This window comes from Lissotriton vulgaris, chromosome 2_1, assembly GCF_964263255.1.
Source record: "Lissotriton vulgaris chromosome 2_1, aLisVul1.2, whole genome shotgun sequence".
Taxonomy (NCBI): Eukaryota; Metazoa; Chordata; class Amphibia; order Caudata; family Salamandridae; genus Lissotriton; species Lissotriton vulgaris.
Genome location: NC_141687.1, coordinates 1,834,095,351 through 1,834,119,409, shown reverse-complemented (window position 1 = coordinate 1,834,119,409; position 24,059 = coordinate 1,834,095,351). Strand labels below are relative to the sequence as shown.

General features: G+C 46.9%; 1 protein-coding gene across 2 annotated transcripts in view; it reads right to left on the bottom strand.

Annotated features, from left to right (window-relative positions):
* The window catches only part of SLC24A1 (solute carrier family 24 member 1), a 121,478-nt gene that overhangs the window by 39,043 nt on the left and 58,376 nt on the right, over positions 1 to 24,059 (bottom strand). Inside the window, exon 5 of one of the 2 annotated variants that reach the window (XM_086958957.1) lies at positions 13,916 to 14,043. In XM_086958957.1, the coding sequence (XP_086815083.1) occupies positions 13,916 to 14,043 (128 nt within the window). Of the gene's footprint in view, positions 1 to 13,909; positions 14,044 to 24,059 lie in introns of both variants that reach the window. The other variant, XM_086958958.1, reaches the window with a different exon arrangement.

The window sequence follows — 24,059 nt, the reverse complement described above, 5'->3', positions numbered from 1 at the left end:
CTTCCAATCCTTTGGCAAATCAGAAGTGCTATTATTTCTACCAGGAGGCATCTGAGTCTGAAGCAATGGCTGCTATAGGAGTGGTCCCCTAGCCTAAGAAGTGTTTGTAATTCCTTGTCCTCGGATCTACGCTGCAATGTGGTGCTGAACCTTGCTGGTGGTTTCTTTATTAATATTGTAAGTACCTACAGTGGTATTATGAGGCGCCTTGACAAATGGTACTACCTGTGCTTTGGGGGGTGGGGGTTAATTTCCAATTGGTTCCTAGGAGAGGGTCTCGATCGCCCATCCTACTATCACAAATCACCTCCGTGGACAGCATAACTAACAAGCATTCTTTCCACCTTCTAGGGCGCCTTGACAAGCATAGACTTTGACAGAACCTGCCCCTCTCAGCCGCTGCATTTAGCCCATTAATTCATGCAGGCGATTCGTTGTACTGCAGCAGGAGTATTATGGGAGGGGTACCTAATGCTTCCTGCGAAATGTAAGCTGGACTGAACATCACCTTTTAAGTATATCACACCTTCTGCCTGTGCACGAATGAATAAGCTGACACCTAGCCTGTCCCCTAATTATGGCTTGCTGTGTTAGTTGTAGTACTAAGTACTAAACCTGAGAGTCCACGACAATAGTGTGAGGAGTAAAGGATTTCTAGAATACCAATCCTGATATTTCCTTATTCTTCCTGTTTCTGTCCGTTGTCATCCATCTCCTCCTCCTTCCACTTAAGCCTTAAAGGACCCATATTAGTGCCTGGTTCTCTTATTTTTTCTGATTCAAATGGAGATGACCCCGTCACGCCGAGTGGCATGATTAGGTACGACCAAATCATTTCCACAAGGGCTTTTCTCACATTAGCCCTACTGTTGCTATTCAATTGTATACTCTCTTTGATCATCTGATTTACTCTCTCGAATATTCCATTCACTCTAGGACATTACAATGCCGTACTCTGATGAGATGTAACAAAACTATTTAGTTCCTCACTCATCTGTGATAGAACAATCTGGACCCCGTTGTCCATCACCAATGTTTGAGGGGCTCCTTCATTCCTTAAAATTTCTTGACAACGCACTATTACCGAGCTAACAGTCACATTTTCCACAATCTTTATTACCACTCCCCTGGAGTGATAGTCAAATGGGGAAATGATGCATCTGGCTTCCCCTTCTTTTGCTTCCCGGGGTTCCACAATGTCCATTGCTGATTTCTCCCCTAGAGTGTTTGGTACATCAACTGCCGATATATAGTCTTCCCTGCTCACTGTAGTCTTATCACTACTGGTACAACTTCTGCACTGTCTGATGTATCTCCCTACCATGGTTTCCACTGTTGGCCACCAGTAGCGTATTCTGACTGTGTTTACCATTAAACTGCAACCTAAATGACCACCATGGGTCACAGTTACAATACTTCCTCTCATGTTCTCCTGTGGTACTATTTCCCTCTCTCTGTATAAATTCTTTCCTTGGAAGATTAGTTTGTTTCTGACCTCCCTAAATTCCTTCTCCTGCTCTCCTAGTCCTTCACTTTTCTAACTCCAACCACTATGCACACTAATGTTTCCTGTTTAGGTATTACTTCATCTTCCTCCTTCGCACGGAGGTGTCTAACTGCCACAAGGCACCCCCAAACCTCCCTCTCCTCTACAGAATACCATGGTTCAGCTTCAATGGAGGACCTTGAAACAAAAGCAATTTTCTCTTCTTCCTCGTCTACACCTTGGCTAAGGGTGACCCCTATTCCCTTAGTGTTTATATCCATAGTTATTACCGTGCCCCTTCTGTGTCCAACTGGCCCAGAGAAGGAACATTCATTAACTTACACTTCCCTTCCTCAAAGCCTAGTCTTTTTTTGTTAGTGCTCCCTTTCACTTTTATTACTATGGGCGCAACGTATTCCGAGTTCTCAGCAGGTTCTATCCCCTCCTGCCTTAAATACTTTTCTTGATCTTCTTTAGGGGTTTCCCTCACCACAAATGTATTCTCATTGGAAATGTTTTTTGCTCTTCTACCACCTCTTCACCACGCACACTTCTTCCTACTATCATAACTGGCTCTTCAGCTGTAGGGTCTAATATCATCCATAAGTCTTTTTGATGAGCCCATCCAAGTAGGTTTAGACCAACCGTTGCCACATAGACTTTGCCTAGCGTGCTTCTTCCCTTAAAAGATATTCTACCTGTAATCATTCCTTCTAACGGTATTCTTTCACTGTTGTAACTAATCGGGCATGTATCTGGTTTTACCAACTTTATACCTCTTTTCTCAGATTTTTCCTTGTATGTCTTAAAATTGATAAAAGTAAATTGCGAACAAGAATCTGCATATATTTCTATCCCATCCTCGTCACCAGTGTAGAAAGTGACCACACCACAATAGGTTAAGATACTTTATTGAGGTATGAAATCAGAACGAAATCCATAGCACTGCCAGTCAGATACTGATCAGGAGTGCGCCTTGGAATGTTGACAGCACAGAGAGTCAGCCCAACAGGGGCAGAACAGAGGGGGAACGGAATATACCAACATTAACATTTAGGTAAATACAACAGGATTCTTTAGAGATAAAGGAATCTCAGAGACTGATTTAAAATACAGAGCGAGTGACTGGGACTTAGTGGATCCCGGCAACAGAGCACCTCCTGCACTAATGGTAGCAGTGCCCCTCGGTGCACAGAATGTGGTGCGAGTGTTTTGTTGTGTGTGAGTTTGTGGCAGCCGGTGCTTGTAGATCAGTGAGAAAGGAAGCCAGCATCTGGTAGAACATGTGCAGGTCCAGTCCTATCTGTATTTGTGTCCTATAAGCAATTTTTTTACTTATGTTCAGAGGTCACTTGGTTATTCTAGCATTTTAAATGTCAACTCTCTCCTGAGGCCTGCCAGTCCCTTTCTGTCTCCTGCCTTTGAAAGGAGGCAGGATGTTATATTAGGACTGAAATGCACTGTTTGGTGGATAACTAGCTGTTGTGGAAATGCATCAGTTAGGACATTTTGCAAAGAAATACAAAGTGTCCTAAATTAGCTAGTGGCCAGCATTGTTTTCCTTGTTCTGTCCAACACTCCCAGTAGCCATATGTCCCAGCTTTAGGACATTGTTTCCTCGCTGTCATCTGAGTGACAGTGGGAAAATGCCACAACTCAGCCAAACCACCTTCTTTTGCTCCTGCCAAAAGAAAGTACGGCCTTCTGAATCCCAGAAGTGGCGCTAATAGGCATAGGATCACAGAAAAACAAGCATTGACAAAGTCAATAACTCTCCCCTTTATAGTCCGATGCTAAGCTATTGGCTTGCCTATACTTTTTCATAAACCATTGTTGAAAAAATAAAAAATAAAGCACACTTCAAAATACTGGGGGAAAAGAAAACAGATCTCCAAGTTATCTTGAAACTGAACACTGAATTCAATGTTTTCAATCTTCATAAACAGCATGGTTTATTTTTCAAATGTATTTAATATCGGAAACTGAACTGTGCTTAAAAAGTCTGTTGCACATGCTACAGTTTAGAAAGAACACAGAGATCTAGTTGCAAGAACATAACAGTTGTCTGAGACAGTGAATAAGGAAGTGTCAGAATGTAAAGAATAACGCTTGCCAAAGAATAAATTACTTTTCTCAGAACTCAGAACTGTAACAGATTCGATGGCCATTTGGTGTTCTGCTCAGTCAGTACCGCCTCTTCCCCAGCACCATAAATGCTGTTTTTGGGTGCCAAGGCCAGGACTTTTGTACAATAAGTAGAAAGCAGGAGATACAAGAAACCAACCCGATAAAGTCTGCTCGTTTGTAAAACCTGGCACAAATAGACCTGCTGTTGCTACGCTGTTACAGACGAGCTGAGATGGGTGGGAAGCAACACGAAGCGTGCAAAGATGTGAGCTGGTAAGCAACACATGGGGCGGAGAGAAAGAAAAAGCATGAACTCCATGGGGTGTTGAAAGAAGAAAAAAATTTGTTTCCTGATGTGAGTAGTGGAATGGCACAAGTCAAACAATCAAAAGGATAATAATGAAGCTTTGTTGCAGGGGAGGGACAGACCCAAAAAGAAGGAAGAAAAACCATTGAATAATAATTAAGCAAATGAGATTCACAAGAAAGCCAACAAATGATAAGCTGAACAGTCTGAGGGGCAGATTTACTAAAATCTTACGCAACTCAGCGCAGCACGCAAAAAAGCTGCACTGCGTTGAGCAGGTGAGCGCCATATCTACAGAAATATGACACTCTTCTCCCCTCTCCCTAGCACTGGTGCTGAAATTTGCTGCTGTGTGCCCCGCGCCCACCCTTGCACCATAGTGCAAGGGTGTCTGTGTGAGTCTAGCATAGGTTTTGTACTGGAAGGATAGCATTACTTTAAACCGTTTTCCACTTTGTATGTGTGTTGTACAGTGCAGATCACATTCAAAGCCAGAAATGGAAGGAGAAATGAAAGCATTTCTGCTTCATAGCACCTACCTGAAATGGGTGGTCTTTTCTGACGCTAAACCTTTTTTTTTTTAATACTTTATTTATATCATTTTGCAAGATATACAGAGGTACATTTCCGTGTGCTCCATCATATGCAAAACCATGTGTCGGAAACAGAAGCAGGAATAATAATAAGCTGTGCATGGTACCAACTCCAACAACAACTTACAGGTCCAAAGAGTCCAATCCAGCAAGGGTAAGAACAAGTCAGAGTGCACATTGCAAGCTTAACATATATATAAATCGGGAAGGAAAAGACGTTTCATAGCATTATAGGTCGTTATAACTGTTATCCTGGAACATCCCCCTTCCTTCAGAACAGTGCCACACCCACCAAGATTCCATACATAACATATCCACAAGTGGTTTGATATAGGCTAATGATTCCATGCTATGACATTAAGGCAATTTCCTCTCCACCCCCTTCTCCTGGGGCCCTACCATGCATCGAGCCCTCCGAGTCCGACTCCGCAGTACTTAGAAGGTAAGTTTGCAGTGGCCCCCGTATATCTCTAGACCTGCTCGCCATCGGTTGCGTTTCAGCATTATTGGAAGTTTTCTCTTGACAATACATGACATCATTGAGCTAATCCTTAAACTGTGGGGCTCTCCCCCTACCCCAGCGTCATGCCAGTCGTTGTTTTGCCAGCAGTAGAGTGATGTCAAGGAACTTCCTATATCACTTGGGTATGTGCATAGTGTAGCCCAACAGCATAATTAGCGGATCTCTATCCAGTGGGACCCCTACCATGGCCTGAAGAGCCGTATGCACCTGCGTCCAATATTCCCATATACCAGGACACTGCCACGCCAGATGCATAAATCTAGCTCCTGCGCCCCGACATCTTTCGCATCTATCATTGTCAGATAATTGAAACCTTTATTTCTTAGCTGGTGTGTAATACAGTCTCTGCAAGAACCTATAATGAATAACCTTGAGTCTGCAGCTGGATGATATGTTCGCTGTAATTCCACAACAATAGCTCCACTGTGCATCAGAGACCTCCTTACCCATATCCTCACCCCATCTCACGCGAGCTGATCCCTCAATCACCTGCTGCTGCGTCCTAATACTACAATAAATACTAGATACCAAATGCATTCCATCTGCGGATCCTAGCATGCAGTGCAGCAGAGATAAATTCTCAGGCTCCCGGGGAAAGTCCGGTAAGACATCCCTCATTCCCTGTCTCAACAGTACATAATAAAAGACCTCAAGTGGCGTGGGACGGATATCTTTAAAAAACATGTCCATGGACCGAAACTGCCCCTCCAGGAACAGATCGCCCCAAGTAGCTACCTTAAGGCGCCGGCACAATGTTTGGAACACCTTTTCCTGTAACAACCCCAATTTGGGATGGTAAGCCAGTGGCATTCGTGCCGAATATAACAATGTAGTTTGTAAAAAAGCTTCGCCACTCGTCTCCAAGCGTCAATCGTGCATGTCACTGTTGTGGGCGGTGTCTCTAAGGCCTCGACAGGGCCATGTATAAGGCCATTCAGGGGGAGGGGATGTGCCACACAATCCTCCACCGCTATTTGAGGCATACAGGGCGTAGGTCCCATCCAGTGATAGGCCTAATGAGCCTGCGCACTAATATAGTACACTTCAAAATCAGGGATATCAAAGCCTCCTTTATCATAGAGCTGCGCTAGGACCGACCATTTAAGCCGTGGTTGCTTTCCCCACCAGAGCAATCGAATCAGTTCTGTTCTCAATGTTTTGAAGAAATAAGCACCTGGGTAGTAAGGGATGTTTAGAAAGAGATATAAGAAGCGTGGCAGTATCACCATTTTAATGAGCGAGCCTCTGCCCACCATGGACAAGGGTAGGGAGATCCAACGCGTAACATTGGAGGTCAATTTAGTAATCACAGTGTCATAGTTGAGTCTGAGCGTCTCGTCCCTGTCCCTAGACACTTGAATCCCCAAGTAGCGGAGATCATAATGACACCATTCAAAGGGGTAATCCAAGTTGAACTCTGGCATTGCGGGCGTAAGTGGGAAGAATTCTGATTTTCCCCAGTTGACTTGTACCCCCGACAATCTGCCAAACACCAAGAATTCTCACAATAAGGGGTTTAAGTTTTGCTGCGGGTCTGTAACATATAGTGTTAAATCATCGGCATAAAGTGAGATCACAATTTGGCGCTGGAAGCATTTAAACGTGCTATCCCGATGAAGCTGTCTTAGCTGACACGCTAGCGGTTCTATCGCTATATCAAAAAGAAGAGGGGAGAGCGGGCACCCCTGCCTGGTACCCCGCGTAATAGAGAGTGAAGTGGAAAGACGACCATTTATTAGAATTCGAGCAGTAGGTTGGGCATAGAGTAGTTGCACCCAAGATATAAATAATTTAGGGAATCCCATTCTCTGCAAAACTGCGAATAAGTATTTCCATTCGACCGAGTCGAATGCTTTTGAGGCATCTAAAAATACAGCAGCAACCGGAAAGTCAGGTGCAACAGTCTGTATCAAGGCAGATTGTGATTAGTGGATCTGCCAGCGACGAATCCAGCCTGATCCGGGAGTATCATCCTCGTCATCAGGAGGGACAAGCGAGTAGCTAGTACTTTAGCTAAAATTTTTGCGCCACTATTAATCAATGATAATGGACGGTAAGAGTCGCATACCGTGGGCTTTAAGAGGGACGCTACTTCTCGCGAGGTAGTACATCCACCTCCAGCGACTCCTCAAACACCTCCCGCAGCACCAGGTCCATAATGTCTATGTAGCATTTATAGAATTCTGCGGGCAGCCCATCTAGCCCTGGTGCCTTCCCATTTTAAAGTGACATTATCGCCTCCCTAATCTCATCCAGTTCTAACGGGGCGCTAAGGAATGTCCTCTGCACATCACTCAACCAGCAGAGGGCAATATCTCCCAGGAAGTCATCAAACCCTACCTCTTCCACACTCTGCGTGGTGTACAAGTGACCATAATGCTCTGCAAATATTTCCAAGATTCCCGCAGTGTCCTGACATGTCCCCCGCTCTGGCCTGCTAATTTCCAAAATATTAGTACTGAACAGTGGGTTTCTAGTAATCTCTGATAATGCCTTCCCCCTCACAATACCTACGCCCCACCGAATGTCATCCCCGAAACTTAGCCTCTCTCGCAGCCTCTTTATCGTACTCCGACAATTTAGCCTTAAAAGTCTTTATGCGCCTTCCCCACCTCACCAAGCACCAGGAGTGCCTCCAACTCCTTCAGTTCTTGGTCCAAGGTTCGCATTGTCCTGTATATCTCGCGAGACCCCAAAGCTCTTGGAGATACAGTACCCTCGAACCGTAACTTTAAATGCTTCCCACACGACTTCAACACTGTCCACCGATCCCTTGTTGCGGGGAAAAAATGCTGCAATCTCCTCTCCTAGTTCCGTCTTAAACACCTCATCCAACAATGCGGTAGGTTGAAGCCGCCATGACGGTCTAGGTCTATCACATCCGGGCATACACAACTGTATCAAAACAGGACAATGATCAGAGTACGTTCTGGCTAGGTGTTCGGCCTTCATAAGACTCGTACTAAACCATCGGGAGATTAAGCAGTAATTGAGGCGTGCCCATGTGCCAGTGTAAGATGTGAAGTGTGTCCCTTCCTTCCTCAGGGGATGAACAAATCGCCAACTATCAATCAATCATCCCTCTTCCACAATACCCTGCAGGACATCTCTAGACCGACTATTGTAGTGTGCAACTCCATCAACTCTATCCTGAGTAGGTATCATAGCTAAGTATGAGCTTAAAATCCGTTCCGCTCGCGGATTTTGCGAATTTTCGGTAAATTCGCGATCCGCAAACTCCCGCGAATTTACCGAGAATTCGCAAATCCGCGAGCGGCGGATCCGGGGGCAAAAGTTGAAGCCTGGCCTGTTGTAACTATTTTACGATGGCGCCGGCAAGCTGCCAGCGCCATCCTAAAATAGTTACTAAGTTAGCTTCAACAGGAAGCTCTAATAGATAAAATAAAGCAGGTGCTCGATTTTATCTATTAGAGCTTCCTGTTGAAGCTAATTTAGTAACTATTTTAGGATGGCGTTGGCAGCTTGCCGGCGCCATCGTAAAATAGTTACAACAGGCCAGGCTGGTGTGCTTTCTTTTCCCAAATCTACCGTGGAAAATCAGCTGTGATACTGGATAGAGGCCTTTGCATCCTTGACTTTCACGAGCACAATACCCGTGCTGTTCTTGTGACCAGGGGCTTCTTTCTCTTCATCTGCTGAACTGATCTTTCTCTGACCTTTTATGCACACAAGAGGCATGTGAACTCGCATGGAAGCCCCGCACGTTTGGCCCCGCCCACACACTCGCTGTTTTCACCGTCTTCCCGCCATTCACCCACTATGATGGACAGCTCACTCAAGGGACCCCTGCGCCCTTCGAGGCGATTGCATAGTAACACACACATGGTCGCTCGAACTAGTTGATGCTCAAATTCAGTGACTCATTCATTAGCCCAAAAACAATCGTGAGCGTCGTCGAGGCTGGACAGGTGTGCCTTCTTCCCAACTCTACCGTGGAAAATCAGCTGTGATGCTGGATAGAGGCCTTTGCATCCTTGACTTTCACGAGCACAATACCCGTGCTGTTCTTGTGACCAGGGGCTTCTTTCTCTTCATCTGCTGAACTGATCTTTCTCTGACCTTTTATGCACACAAGAGGCATGTGAACTCGCATGGAAGCCCCGCACGTTTGGCCCCGCCCACACACTTGCGGTTTGCACCGTCTTCCCGCCATTCACCCACTATGATGGACAGCTCACTCAAGGGACCCCTGCGCCCTTCGGGGCGATTGCATAGTAACACACACATGGTCGCTCGAACTAGTTGATGCTCAAATTCAGTGACTCATTCATTAGCCCAAAAACAATCGTGAGCGTCGTCGAGGCTGGACAGGTGTGCCTTCTTCCCAACTCTACAGTGGAAAATCAGCTGTGATGCTGGATAGAGGCCTTTGCATCCTTGACTTTCACGAGCACAATACCCGTGCTGTTCTTGTGACCAGGGGCTTCTTTCTCTTTATCTGCTGAACTGATCTTTCTCAGACCTTTTAAACACACAAGAGGCATGTGCACTCGCATGGAAGCCCCGCCCCAAATCCGCGGATCCGCAAATCCGCAAAATCCGCGGATTTTGCGGATCCACGATCCGCAAATCTGCAAAATCCGCGGATCGTGGATCCGCAAAATCCGCCCATGCTTAATCATAGCTACATTAAAACCTCCCCCCCAGATAATGTGCGTAGATCCAATGTTTACAACCCGTCCCCACAGTGCCGTAAAAAAATCCGGTGTATCGACATTAGGGGCATAGCAATTCACAATGGTAACAGTGTCAGCCCCCAATCTACCCCATACAATAACGTACCTCCCCGATGGATCCAGTAATTCTCCCAAGGCCAGGAACTGTATAGATTTCTTAATCAGTATGGCCGTGCCCCTGGCGTAAGAGGAGTAAGATGAAAATAGCCGCACAGTCACCCATCTACTAGCAAAAGTGTTATGAGAATGTGGATGGAGATGTGTCTCTTGCAATAGTGCGACATGCACCTGATGACGTTCTAAGTATGCCAAAATCTTCCTGCCTTTTTCGTGCATCATTTAGCCCACCTATATTCCAAGTCATTATCGTTAAGGACGAGTCATTCCCATTCCCCGCCATCCTGTTTCATGTATACTATAGAACAGTCCTGCAGCACAATCAAATACACTCCTGCCTCCCCAGATCATTATGTACAGCTGGACCACACACAGTACCTTACTCCCCTGTATGCAAAAAACTTTCCCAACCCCACCACTCCCTACCCACTGAAGCATCCCAATCATGCCAGCCAGACACCACACTGCCCCCCTCCACCCCCAACATACCAAACCATAATACAACAGGGGTATTCCCATTGGGGTTGTCCCTCCAGGTGCCGCACCTTAACCTTGCTTCTAGTCAGGGAACTGTCTGCTCTTGTTAGTCCCCAATACCAGCAAGGGCGTGCAGTTAAAGACTCTGAACATGCTACGTCCCCCCCATATCAAAACTGGTGAGTAGCTTAGCAATAACAGGCAAGATCAACCCAGTGCAACAAATGTTATTATACATTACAGTAGTCCAGGGTCCGGAAACCCCACAGCAACTTCACACCAACGTTCATATATCCACGCCTCCACAGGCTACGCCACTGCAGAACTGCATATGTTCACTCAACATCCTAGTGTGGCGCCTCTACCAGCTCGTCCTGTTCCGCAGAGGCGGTCCTACGACGTTTCAGCGTCTTTAGGAATTTCTCCACCGATTGTGGCGTCGTGTGTATAGTTTGTTTTCCCTGGTGCGTGACACATAGACGCGCAGGGTATAATAAAGCATAGTCCACCTGCTCCAGGCATAGCTTCTGCTTCACTCCGTTGAACTTTCTTCTCTCCTCTTGCACCCGTACCGTGAAGTCTGGGAAGATGGTAAATGGTACTCCGTCATAGTTAAGCTGTTTATTTTCTCTCGCCACCCTTAAGACTGCGTCGCTGTCCCAATAGTTTAGAAGACATGCGAAGATGGGACAAGGAGTTGCTCCGGGAGGCGGCTGTGGACCAAGCGATCTATGCGCCCTTTCCACTATAAATTGGGCAGAGAGTTCCCCCTCGCCAGTGACCGCCGTCAGCATTTTTTCCACATATTGCTCTAAGCGCCCCGTATTGGTGCTCTCGGGCACACCTAGAATTCGTACATTATTGCGGCGGCTGCGAGCTTCAATATCCTCGTTCTTGGCATCTATTATTCTCATGAGCTTATCTATTTGAGTCATCGCTGTTTTCAGTTGTTCCGTAACGTCCTTCGAATCTGAGATCCGGTGCTCTGCTTCTTTGAGCCGGGTATTATGGCTGTCCAGTTTGCGCGCGATGTTATCCATGCGGGTCGTAAGCGTGTCCACCTTCTCCGCTATCGTCGCAAAGCCTTACCTCATTTCAGTAAGTATAGTGTGCATATCACTGTCAGAGACAGGGTTCTTACCGGCCATCACCTCCGGCGCACCAATCCCCTACTCCACAGGCAACTTTTTGGGATTTCTTTTAGCTTCAAAGGTAAGGCGTGGTTGTCGGAAGTCAAGCTGGCCCATGTTGCACCTCCCACACCAGACCAGCACAGGGCTCAGTTGCTTTGTAGTAACTAATCTGGAGAGTGTAGGCCCGGCAGCCACCTGTAAACCTATCTATGTTGATTGCTCCACTCAGTTGTAGCAGATCCTCCAAGGCCCTGCGACAGACAGTCCCCCAGCCTCCACTCTGATAAGGCTGTACTCCGATGTGTGCAAAGTCGTTAGGACGCTACAGCCAATGCCCCTGCAAACAGTACTGCTGAATGAAGCACACACAGACGTTGGAGTCACAACAGGCGTCCCCTCGTTTTCTTTCCCGGGAGATACGTCGTCCTCAGGGCTGTGTCAGGGGGCAGTGGTCGTGCAGAGCAGCGAATCCCAAGCCATATGCCGATGTGCCCGTAGTTCCTCGCCAGTCCGTGCCCACGCCCCAGCAGAGCAGAGCTCACACACTCCAAAGTTCAGGACACACCGTAACTTCCAACCATGAACCCTGTACAGTCAGATCGAAACGTGGCCACTGCAACCTAGCTGTTATCCAATTTGCAATCCCCTCAGCGTGCAACATGCACTGCAGCCAGCTTAAGCATTCGTCATGGCCGCCGCCATTTTATGATGCTTGTCATAGCAGTGACCCATCATCAATACACCACCAGAATCCTGCTGCCTATCGTGGTGGTGTCGCTGTACGCCAATCAACTAATGGCAGGCAGCGACCTCTCCTGCCCCTGCCATCTCTCAGATGAGCCGCGGCTCGAGTAGTCCGATGCGCAAAGTCACATGGCCTGTTTACCACATTGGGACCGCGGTGCTCGCGTAGCCGTTGTCCCCCACTCCAGACACCACACCGCCTCACAGGCCACACCGCTGTCGCCGTAATGTCCGCCAGAGGTCTCGCGCCCACCAAAGGTTAAGAGGCTATTTCCCCTTGCTCCCACCGCTATCTTCTTGCCTGATAAAGTCGACGACCACTGTCCGCAGCAACCGAGTCCCAGTCCAATCAAATAAGGTCACCGTAATGGCCGCCCCCAGATTGCGATGCTGTTCTATTCGCTGGCTCGCTCCCAGTCCAGCACCGTGTTTCCGTGCAGTCTCGAGGCAGTGGCGCCACAATTCAGCCTGCCGGGGCCCAGGGACGTTCACTCCTGCTCCCTCTGACTTCCACTGACGCCGCTGCACGGGCGTTCAGTCATACATCCTTGTGCGGCCAGCTCCCCTCGTGGAGACCACAGACTACGGAGCTCTTGTACCTGCTGCTCCCCGCTCCGCGCTCCACACCAACACTGGGGTCACATCGCCGATGCACCGCCAGCCTCCAGAAACCTCCTCAAATGCTGCAGGACGATCGGATCGCTCAGTCCATGTACACCACCTTTGTTTAGTCGTGCAAGGGCAACACTCAATGCCTTAGTAGAGGACCATAGATCAAGGATAATTGTAGGATAATGAACCGGAAAGCGGGAGCCTCACGTATACGCGGCCATTCCGCTCGCGCGCCACCTAGCGCCCCCTCTTCTGACGCTAAACCTTGCCTACATTTTTAGGTAAATGGGGCCTAGCGTCAGAAAGCTTGGGTGGTTGCATGAGAACGCCCATGCACCACCCATGGCATGCCCCCTTGTTACTAAGTAATGCAAAGCAAAAAGTAAATAGGTAAAAAAGATTTTGGGTTTATTCGCGCCACTTTTATGGCGCAAACACGGCATAAAATATTAGCAAATAGACCCCTCAGTATTGGTGTGGTACACTATATTTCTTAGATACTAGACCGCTACAAATTCTGTCTGTAGACAAGGCCTAAAAAAGAAAGCTGCTGCGTTGAGCCACGGTCCAGACTCAGTGCATAAGAGGGAAAGTAATTGGTGCAGGTGCCTATCAGTCCCCATTTGTTAAACTTTACCCACTTCATGGTACACAAAGCTGGCACAAGTTGAAATAGTTTTAATAAATTGTAGCTGGTAACTTGTTTTAGCTGTCATTGAGGACAATCTGATTTATATCGTAAAGACCAATTTTTATAATCATTGTTTTGATGAATTGTATACATTTCATGTGATTGTGATGTGTGTATATCTTTTATGATCTTATTTGTCGAAATAAAGATTTCAAACAGAAATAGTGCAACGTTGTAAGGTTGAGCACAATGCCCACTTCTGTAAAATGCTCTGGCACTTTGCACATTCCCTATTTCTACTTTGTGTGCGCACAAAACCAGATATTTGAGCCCCCCACGTATTCTTTCACGTCCGTCACATCTATCTTGACTGCCCACGTGGTCGTGGACGCCAGAATTACCACAAGTGTTTTGACCTCCTAAAAAGTTGTTGCTGCCGAAATCAAATTTTGGATGCTTGACTGGTACCTGTGGTTCTTGAGGCTTGTCCCCGTCCTCGCCGTCCTTCTTTTTGGAAGGTTCAGAGCCAGTTGGGGGTGATACCTTCACATTGACTGCCGTTGGTGGCTCTCCGTCTGGCCTTTCCCCTTCTGCTGCTGAGGACGAGAAAGGGGGAGTTGTGATACGTTTTAGGGGTCTGGACAGGGAGGCAAATTCCTCTATGCAAAGAGCTGAACATGGCACCAGCAGCATCGAATAATGAATTATCTGCTGAGAAACGAAGTCAAACAAGAAAAAAATGACAGGAAACAGAGTCAGAGAGGAACCAGAGCACTGCCCATGCCACTCGCCTTTCAGAAAATCAAGTGGTCTCCAAGTTGGCCCTTCTCTGACAATGTTTTCCATAATCTGCACAAGTGGTACAATGCACTTTTACATCTCCCTTTTTTTCGCACTGGGGGGTATACTGTGCTTTCTATTTCCGCATTTGCTCCAACAAGTTTAGATCGCGTTTGCTTGTGTGGCATAAATTAGGACAGAACTAATGGATTATCATTGCTGTGTTCCAAAATATTTTCTTTTCAAATGCATTTAAATTATATCTTACTTTAAGGAATATTTGTATCATTATGTAAGACATTTTTCTTCAATTCCGCAATTCCTTTTTTTAAATGTTTTACAATGTCCAAAAAAGTCTATTATTTTTATGAAATACGTTTGTATTTATTTGTAAATTGGATAAATGGTTGAGATCATTTTTTTAGGAAGAAACAAAATAAATGTGTTGCTACTTTTATGGATAACGAATTTCTTATGGTGAGCGATGCAAAGAAAACCGTCAGTAACAACAACAGTGCATGTATCCTCCTGGTGTTCTCCCAAAATGCCACTGACCAAGTCTAATAGCAAACATTCGAGATTAGGAATAATCCAGGTACCTTAGTTTCCTCATTGAGCTGACCAGTGAAACCATGCAGATTTAGTGCCAGAGATTTTTGTGAGTAGAGGTGTGAAATACATTTCACATAAACTATGCCGACTCCACTATGCCCCAGAAGTGATGAATGGAGCGGTATATGGGCGCCGCCCATGCCATCTGACATCAATTTCTTTCTGAACATCATCTGTGTGCTCGGACGTGGAGCCAAATGGTGATGAATTCTGCCAGTGTGCACATTTCTATTATCGGGTCCTTTGTATATAGAAAAGAGCCCAGCCCAGAGGACGGGGAGGTGGGATGGTGGTGAGCAATCTGCAATTAGATGGAGAACTCACCAGAAAGAGTGTTACCAAAGGAAAGTAACATGCTCTTCTGATGGTTACTTCCAATTGCAAATTTCTCACCTTGTGAACAGATACCAGAGGAGTACTCCCCAGTGAGGTGGATCTTGGGAATGGTTCAGACCAAAAAGTCATGTAGGGCCAAATGGCTAAGATGCCCTTCTCTTCGTGCCAGGTGACGAGACAGTAGTGCTTGGCACACAGCGCAGCCTGACAAATATCTAGAAGGTGCACCCCGCATGCTAGCGGCCTTAGCCCTTGTGGAATGGCCTGTCAACCCCTCCTGAGAAATTGACTTTGCATTACTTAGTAGATCTTAATACAGACACTGCCTGCTTCTGCACCCCCACCAAACCAGCCAGAATGCACGGACCCACCAAACGAGGCAGCTGGTACACCCAAGAAATCAATGCAGCGAAATGCAGATACAAACAACGGAAAAGAAAATGGCGCTCCAGCAAAAACAACAGTGATCGAGCCATCTTCAAGTCTGCCCTCTACAATTACCACCACCTACTTAAAACAGCTAAAAGAGTGCCCTGACACACTGCATCCAGGCACTCTGTGATACCCTTGCAGACCACTTCCACAACAAGACAGCCACCATTTGCGGAAACTTTGAGCCCCAAGCCACCAACCTCCTCAGCATACCCACTCCGGCAAAGACAGCCACCGACCACCCACTCACCTCATGGGAACAACTCAGAACAGCAAACACCAAAGCCTTACTGAACTCCATGTACTCAGGTGCACTCACCTACCTGTGCCAATGAAGTCTGCCAAAGAGGGTGCGGGTCCAAGGTGAGGGGAAGGGCTTTACAGGATTTGGTGGCGAGGTGGGAAGGATCGACCTCTGGTGAAGCAGCGGCAGATGCACAGTGTCTGTGCAAGGGCGAGGTGAGTGGAGTGGAGGTTTCTGGATGATTGGTGGAAGTTCAGGCGGTGGTTCATGTATGCTGGTCTTTGGTTGTGGAGGGCTTTGTAGATGTGGGTCAGGAGCTTGAAGTGGCATCTCTTTTGGATGGGGAGGTAATGGGGGTCTCTCAGGTGCTTGGAGATGTGGGTCCTTTTGGGCAGAGTTAGTATCAGTTTGGCTGCTGCGTTCTGGATCATCTGGAAACTTCTCATGAGTTATTCGGTGGTGCCTCCATTGAGTGCGTTTCTGTACTCCAGGCAGATGGTGATGAGGGCTTGCATCACAGTTTTCCTGGTGCTGGTGGGTAGCCACTTGAAGATTCTGTGGAGCATGTGAAGCGTGTGGAAGCAGGATGAAGCAAGGGTGTTGACATGTTGTTTCATGGAGAGTTTGCTGACAAGGAATATGCTGAGGTTGCTGGTGTGATCTTTCGGAGTAGGGGTGGGTCCGAGTTTCGATTAGCAATCAATCAATCAATCTATTAGTAAAGCACACTACTTACCCGTGAGGGTCTCAAGGCGCTGGGGGGGGGGGGGTGCTGCTACTGCTCGAATAGCCAGGTCTTGAGTAATCTTCTGAAGGTTAAAAGGTCCTGGGTCTGCCGTAGGAGGATGGGGAGAGTGTTCCAGGTCTTAGCGGCGAGGTGGGAGAACGATCTGCTGCCGGAGGTCGCTCTTCAGAAGCGGGGGCGAGGCCGGCGGTGGGGAGCTGCCGGTTGGGGGTGTAGAAGGTGAGTCGTTTGTTGAGGTATGCTGGTCCTGCGTTGTGGAGTGCTTTGTGTGCATGGGTGAGGAGCTTGAAGGTGATCCTCTTGTTGACTGGAAGCCAGTGCAGGTCTCTCAGGTGGGGTGTGATGTGGCTGCAGCGAGGAATGTCGACGATCAGGCGTATGGAGGCATTCTGGATGCGTTGTAGTCGTTTCAGGAGTTTGGCCGGGGTTCCTGCGTAAAGGGCATTTCCATAGTCCAACAAGTACTTCGGTTTTGTCCGTGTTGAACTTCAGGCAGTTGTCTCTCATCCAGGCTGAGACGTTCTTCATGCAGTTGTGAAAGTTGTTTTTTGTCATAGTAGGGTCCGCTGAGAGTGAGATGATGATCTGGGTGTCATCGGTGTAGGAGATGTTGTTGATGTCGTGGGTTCTGATAATGTCTGCTAGCGGCATCATGTAGATGTTGAAGAGGGTGGGATGGATGGATGAGCCTTGTGGGATGCCAATCTGGTGCAGAGGTTTGAGGAGTGTGTGATGGGAGATGGTGTCAAAGGAAGTGGAGAGGTCGAGAAGCATCAGGGCGGCTGCTTCTCTTTTGTCAAGTAGGGTGTGGATGTCATCTGTCCCAGTGATCAGAGCTCTGTCAATGCTGTGGTTGGCCTGAATCCAGATTGGAAGGGGTCTAGAAGGTTGTTTCTCTTCAGGTGTTTGAGGATTTGGAGGTTGATGGTCTTCATCAGGACTTTGGTGGGGGAGGGGAGCAGCGAGATGGGATGATAGTTCTGGAGGTAGTTGGGATCTGCCCAGGGCTTCTTGAAGAGAGGTCAGACTTCTGAATGTCTGAAGGTGGCTGTGGAGATGGAGGAGTCAAGGATGGTGGTGAGCTGGTAGCTGATATCAGCCCTTCGGAGGTTGAAGTGTCGATGGGGACACAGGTAGGTGAGTGCACCTGAGTGGATGGAGTTCACTTAGGCTTTGGTGTTTGCTGTTCTGAGTTGTTCCCACGTGGTGAGTGGGTGGTCGGCGGCTGTCTTTGCCATAGTGGGGATGCTGAAGAGGTTGGTGGTTTGGGGCTCAAAGTTTTTGCAAATGGTGGCTGTCTTGTTATGGAAGTGGTCTGCAAGGGCGTCACAGAGTCCCCAGATGCGGTGTGTCAGGGCACTCTTTTCGCTGTTTTAAGTAGGTGGTGATAATTGTAGAGGGCAGACTTGAAGATGGCTCGATTACTGTTGTTTATGCTAGAGGGCCATTTTCTTCCCTGTTTGCATCTGCATTTTGCCGCATTGATTTCTTGGGTTTACCAGCTGCCTCATTTGGTGAGTCTGTGCATTCTGGCTGGTTTGGTGGGGGTGCAGAAGCAAACACTGTCTGTATTAAGATCTACTAAGTAATGCAAAGTCAAATCCTCAAGAGGGGTTGACAGGCCATTCCACCAGGGCTAAGGCCACTAGCATGCAGGGTGCACCTTCTAGATATTTGTCAGGTTGTGGGCATCAGTGCACACGTTCACCAAGCACTACTGTCTCGTCAACTGGGCGCGAAGAGAAAGGCATTTTAGCCATTTGGCCCTACATGACTTTTTGGTCCGAACCATTCCCAAGACCCACCTCCTTGGGGAGTACTCCTTTGGTATCTGTTCACAAGGTGAGAAATTTGCAATTAGAAGTAACCATCAGAAGAACAAGTTACTTTCCTTTGGTAACACTCTTTCTGGTGAGTTCTCTATCTAATTACAGATTGCTCACCACCATCCCACCTCCCCGTCCTCTGAGCTGGGCTCCTTTCTATATAAAAAGGACCCAATAATAGAAATGTGCACACTGGCAGAATTCATCACCATTTGGCTCCACGTCTGAGCAAACGGATGATGTTCAGAAAGAAAGAGCATGAAAATAGGCATCCTGCAGATCCAATGCCACCAGGAAAGTGAAGCTATGCTGTACGTTGCTAAACATTGTCAGACATCAGGTAAGTCTCCTGTTCAGGACATAAAGAAACTGGGCCAGCATGAGCATCTTGAACTTGTCCTTTCACAGGAAGAATCTGAGGGGTTGAAGATCAAAAATAGGCTGAAGTCCTCTGCCCTTCTTCAGCACCAGTAAGTATCGGAAAAAACACCAAGTTCTGATCAATTTGTGAGGCCAGGACCCTCTCTGTGGCACTCTTTTTCAGAAGAGGCTGGACAAAACGGTCAAATGGTTCCTCCAAAGGTTGCCCTGGTGTAGGTGGAATAGACAACCGGACAGAAAGGAATAGCAGGATGTAACCTTTTTGTATTACCTGCAGGACCCACTTGTCAGAGCTATTGTTAGCCGCCCATGGAGGAAATGAGCGATCCTGCATGCCACAGGATGGTTGTGTGCTGCAAAGGGTAAACTCAAGTGGCTTTAGGGCAGTTGCCTGGAAGTGCTGTCGACTGGGAAGTTCATTACTCCTGTTGGCCTGTGCATTGCCTGCTGGACTTACCCATGGCATCAAAAGGACTAAGAGGGCCCTGATGTTGGCTGAATGAAAAACCCTTAGTGATGCCTGGAATTGGTGAAATTACTGAGGATATTGCCTTAGGGGTGTAGGTGGGCAAAGGGAGCACACAGTTACTCCGCTCTCTATAAAGCACTCACAAGCAGCCTTTTTACCAAAGACACATGACCCATTGACGGGCATATCCAGAGTGGTGCTTGGATAGCACCTGAAAATCCTGTGGATCTCATCCACACGTGGTGCTGAAGCACCACGCTACTGCCCTACCTACGCAGTCAGCTGTGTCTATTACTGCGCGGTTGATGTACTTTGAGGCATCCTTGCCATTCTGAATACTCTGTACCAAATTGTCCAGGAACTCTTCTGGGACTGCCGGTGGGATTTCTAATAAAGTATCCCATAAGGCTTGGGAAGACGGTCACCCACACATTCATCACCAGCAGACTGGACTATGGAAACGCACTCTACACCGGCATTAACAAGTCCCTACTCTGCAAACTCCAAACAATACAGAACACTGCCACCAGACTCGTCCTCAGCATCCCCCGACACAAACACGTCAGTCAACACCTACAAAGTCTCCACTGGCTCCCAGTGGAGAAAAGTAACTTTCAAAATCCTCACTCACGTCTACAAATGCCCACACAACAACGGACCGAAATACCTCAACGACAGTGCATATTTCTATGTAAATCCATTGAGGAAGGCTTGAACGCAATGGAAGAACTGAGAGGAGTTGACCTAACAGCTAGTGCGGTTGACCTCTAATCTGGGAAACTGGGTTCGAGTCTCGGCAATAACGCTGAACATCCTGGGATTCTGGGCAAATCACGTAATCTCCCCGTGCCTAGTAAAAAAATGTGTCCTCCATGTAATGCAACTGGTGCTATGTAAATCGCTCTGATACCTGATTTGGGTCAAGTTCGCGCTATATTATACTGTAAAAAATAAAAAATAAATAAAAAAAATAGCTCCTCAGCAATTCATGGACTGATTGCATTGATGGAGCTTAGGGAAAGGCTGGCAGAAGAGAACATTCTATTTCTAAATGGCTCCATTTTATTTGACACCTTGTCTAGCGGGGTTGTAGGTAGGGAATTTGGATTAACTCTGCTGGTGGAAGCCTATACCACTAGGATTTTACGTGCAGGATGCTGGGTCGAAAAGACCGGATGGCCTGTAGTTAGCCTGTAATGATGTGCCACTTGTCTTTTACTGGAGGGCAGCAGCAAGGTTTCGGCTAGGCACCCGAGAGGGTGTCAGTAAGTGATTTGTTAAAATGAAGCAGAGGTTCTGGGATGCAGAACCTAAGAGAGGATGTTCATCTTGACTTCATCTGATGGTAGTTGCAAATCCAATTCTTGATCCACCTTTCCAATGACCATTGTGAAGGACATTGATTCTTCAATAGAGGGGCTGAGGGAGACACCTACCCCATGGCAGGGAAAGTATGTAGTCCACTGGACTCTTGCAGGTCAATATAGAAGTTGACAATATCATAGTGGGGGGGGGGATCCTCCCCACCAATACACCATCTTATCTGAATAAGAAGGGATGAAAGCAGGGCGCAGTGGTATTGAACTTGTGCGCAGCTTCATACGAGGTCTGGACTGGTTCAGTTCCCAGTCAGATGGAACTATCCTCTAGCGTCAGTGCCGGCATCGATACGGCAAGCACCAACTTAGATCATGGGAGCATGTGTGGAATTGTCTCCAGAGTCAAAACTTAATCCAAACTGTGTTCAGAAGACAAAGCTGGCACCCAGGGCGGACCCGCCGGTGATAACCCTCATGGAAGCCTCCATGGATCCATAGGGCCTGAAAGAATGCCAACGAAAATTGGGAGGGTGCCAAAGATATGAAACATGGCATTGTAAATGTCGCCATGTGTTGTGGCATAGCCGATGGGCCGGGAAACTCAGGTTGCATCTAAATCAGTTGTGGAGTCGGTTCCTCAGTAGAAGACCAGGAGCAAGACCTCAGAGCCTCTTGATGTCCTCACAACTTCTCTGAGGGATAGTGGTGATGCTGGGTCAAGGCCCACTTATACTTCTTCTGCTTCTTTTTTGACTTGGACTTACATGAGGACTTGGAATACGAGGAAGATCATTTGTGGGACAGACCAGAAGACAGAGAACAAGGCCTACACTTTGATTGAGAGTGGCATGTGCCCGATTTCTGGCAATGTTCAGCAACATACAGCATGGCTTCACTGTCCTGGATTGCCTTCGGATTCATCAGCGCACACTCCTCTACAATTTTGAGTCATGATCTAATGCTGGTCACCAGAGGCATACCTCCTAGGGATCTGTCATAGATGTATGCCTGTAGTCTTAGGAAGTGGCATTTCCCTTGCACACTGGTAAAGTTTAAAGAAAAAAACCTTATCAACAGATGAGAAATAAGAGGAGGTAGCGCTGGATCCACATACGAATGCGCTGGAAGAAATGCACTGACGTAAGGGTGTATGGGTGTTCACATATGTACTGCTCCAGGTGTCACTTGAATTCTGTCGTAGTTTGGTTGAGCTTTATTTTGGCTTCGGACATCCATATCTGGATGATGTGCTGGCAGTGTTTGAGGCATTGGATGTCTCAGGAATAGGAGACTTTAAAGTAGCTATTTAGTTCCTTCTATTTTCCCAAAGTTTGGAAAACCATAGCCAGCGGATGGAATTGTGGAAGCAGAGCTTTTTCCTCTGATCCAATGGCGTGCATTGCCCTGTGATCACTCTTCCTGAGGAGGGAGCTCAGTTAATTTCCCTTTAGCAAGCTTTGGTGAGGATGCTGTCCTTTGGTTGAATACTCAGACATAGCCAGCTATACTTCCTTCATCCCTTAGTCGAGAGTTAGGAAGGATCCCTTCAAAGTTAAGATACAAGACCTTGTATTTTGTATCAGTGGGGTATGTTTTTAATGTAATGGAACTTAATGGTATGGTATGTGGAAAACTGTTTACTGGTGTGTTTCTGAGGTCTAGCAAATCCATCCTATGCTACCTTTCAGCCCCAAAGGTTTGTTAATTTGCTGCTGATCATTTGCAGCATTCTTGACGTGACTGGACTGCATTGTAAATGTTTTCAGTGTTGTACGCCAATTATTGGTGAAGTTTATCTTCAGAGCATTCTAGTTGATTCCTAGTGTGATATCACAGTCTTTTGTATTTTCATTCAAACATTAATTCTCTTGCCTCTTGAAAAACTTTCCATGTGTTTTACATTTATTATGTCCATGGTGCCCTTGTATTTTGTATCACGGTGCAAGGTAATGGCCAATATGAAGGTACAGTAGGCACAATAAACAAATCTATGTGCTTTACAGGACATAGTTTTAGGTTGAAGTCAATCCCATTATCATATTTATGGATTGAGCAAGTCATGCACCTCAAATATTACTTTAATGTTGTTGTTGGCCTTGAACTAGGCAAGTAACCAGTCTTCAGCCAGAAAACATGACCAAGGCTAGACAATGAGAATCTCAAGCCACTGGCGAGGGACCATCGGCCAGGACTGCGGCTTCAACAACAGAAGCCATTTTACCAGGAGGGGCAAAGTAATCAGGTGAGCTGGAGTTGATGCCAAAGAGGGACGATGACCGTTCAGTTTGTAGCACTACCTGGTGAAATGAAGTCCCACAGTGATGCCAAGGAGGGAATTCTTAAGAGTAATAAGGCACTGTGAGCTCCATCAAGCCATCTCTGAGGACCTCGGTGAAGACAGTATATAACCTTCAACCAGAAGCAATGGGATTATTTAAAAACATAGTCAATGATATTTGCTCATGCCACCGTTTACAAATGCAGATCGGCTTCACGGTCAGATAGTTTAGAACACGCAGGCAGAGCGCGTATAGTTTTGCATAACATCCTTCAGGATGCCTCGTTACAGCCTGCAACCAACTGCAATTCTATGTACACCATGAAGAATGCGATGGTGTGTACAATCAGTATGAAATAATGACAAAACAGAAAATGGCAGACATAACACTACAACAGTTATCGCTGTCCCAATACATGCAAATATAATTTGTTTGAAAAAAATCAAGGCATTAGTACTATATATATATATATATATGACAAAATGTTCTTCCATGTGAGGCCTAACGTGTGTATGCCAGAGCCACAACTGGCAATCTTGGATTGCTTGGACCTTGTGTAAGGATTGTGAGAGCATCCTTTCTATGACTTGCACGTTAGAGGGCTATGTAGAGACTGCATGAAGCATCCACTAGAGACAGTCTTCCTTTATGTTGCTGAAATTTAAAAATATTGAACTGCGGACACCGGTCACAGATGAAGGGCCTTCAGTGGTTGACGTCAGGATGTTGGAGCTCGGCGGGTGCAGCAGAGTGGCCACAATACACTACATCAGTTACAGAAAGCCGAAGGTAGAGCACTCTGGATTAATATGTATGATTTTAGTTCAGGATGTTCACTTCTGTGATTGAGGCAGTCCTAAAACCAAAGCTCCCACCAACCAAACTAAGCAAGAGCCTATTGGTCACCAAATTTAAACAGTGGTTGCTTGAGGGTGTCTAGTGACCCGGTATATGGCCGCCAGTGTTCAGTCAGTGACACACTTCCAGTTACTGTAGCTCAAGGGGATTCCACAAGAGCTGCCCCTCTCCCTAGATGCCGCTTATGATAGGCAGGGGTGTTGAGGCCAAGGCTCAGAAACCACAAGGCGCAGTTATCACGGCTACCTCCTCCGACCGATGAGGCAAGCTCCTCTGTGCAATGAAACAAGCTCACTGCGGATTGTGCACAAGGTAGAAAGGAAAATTCTGA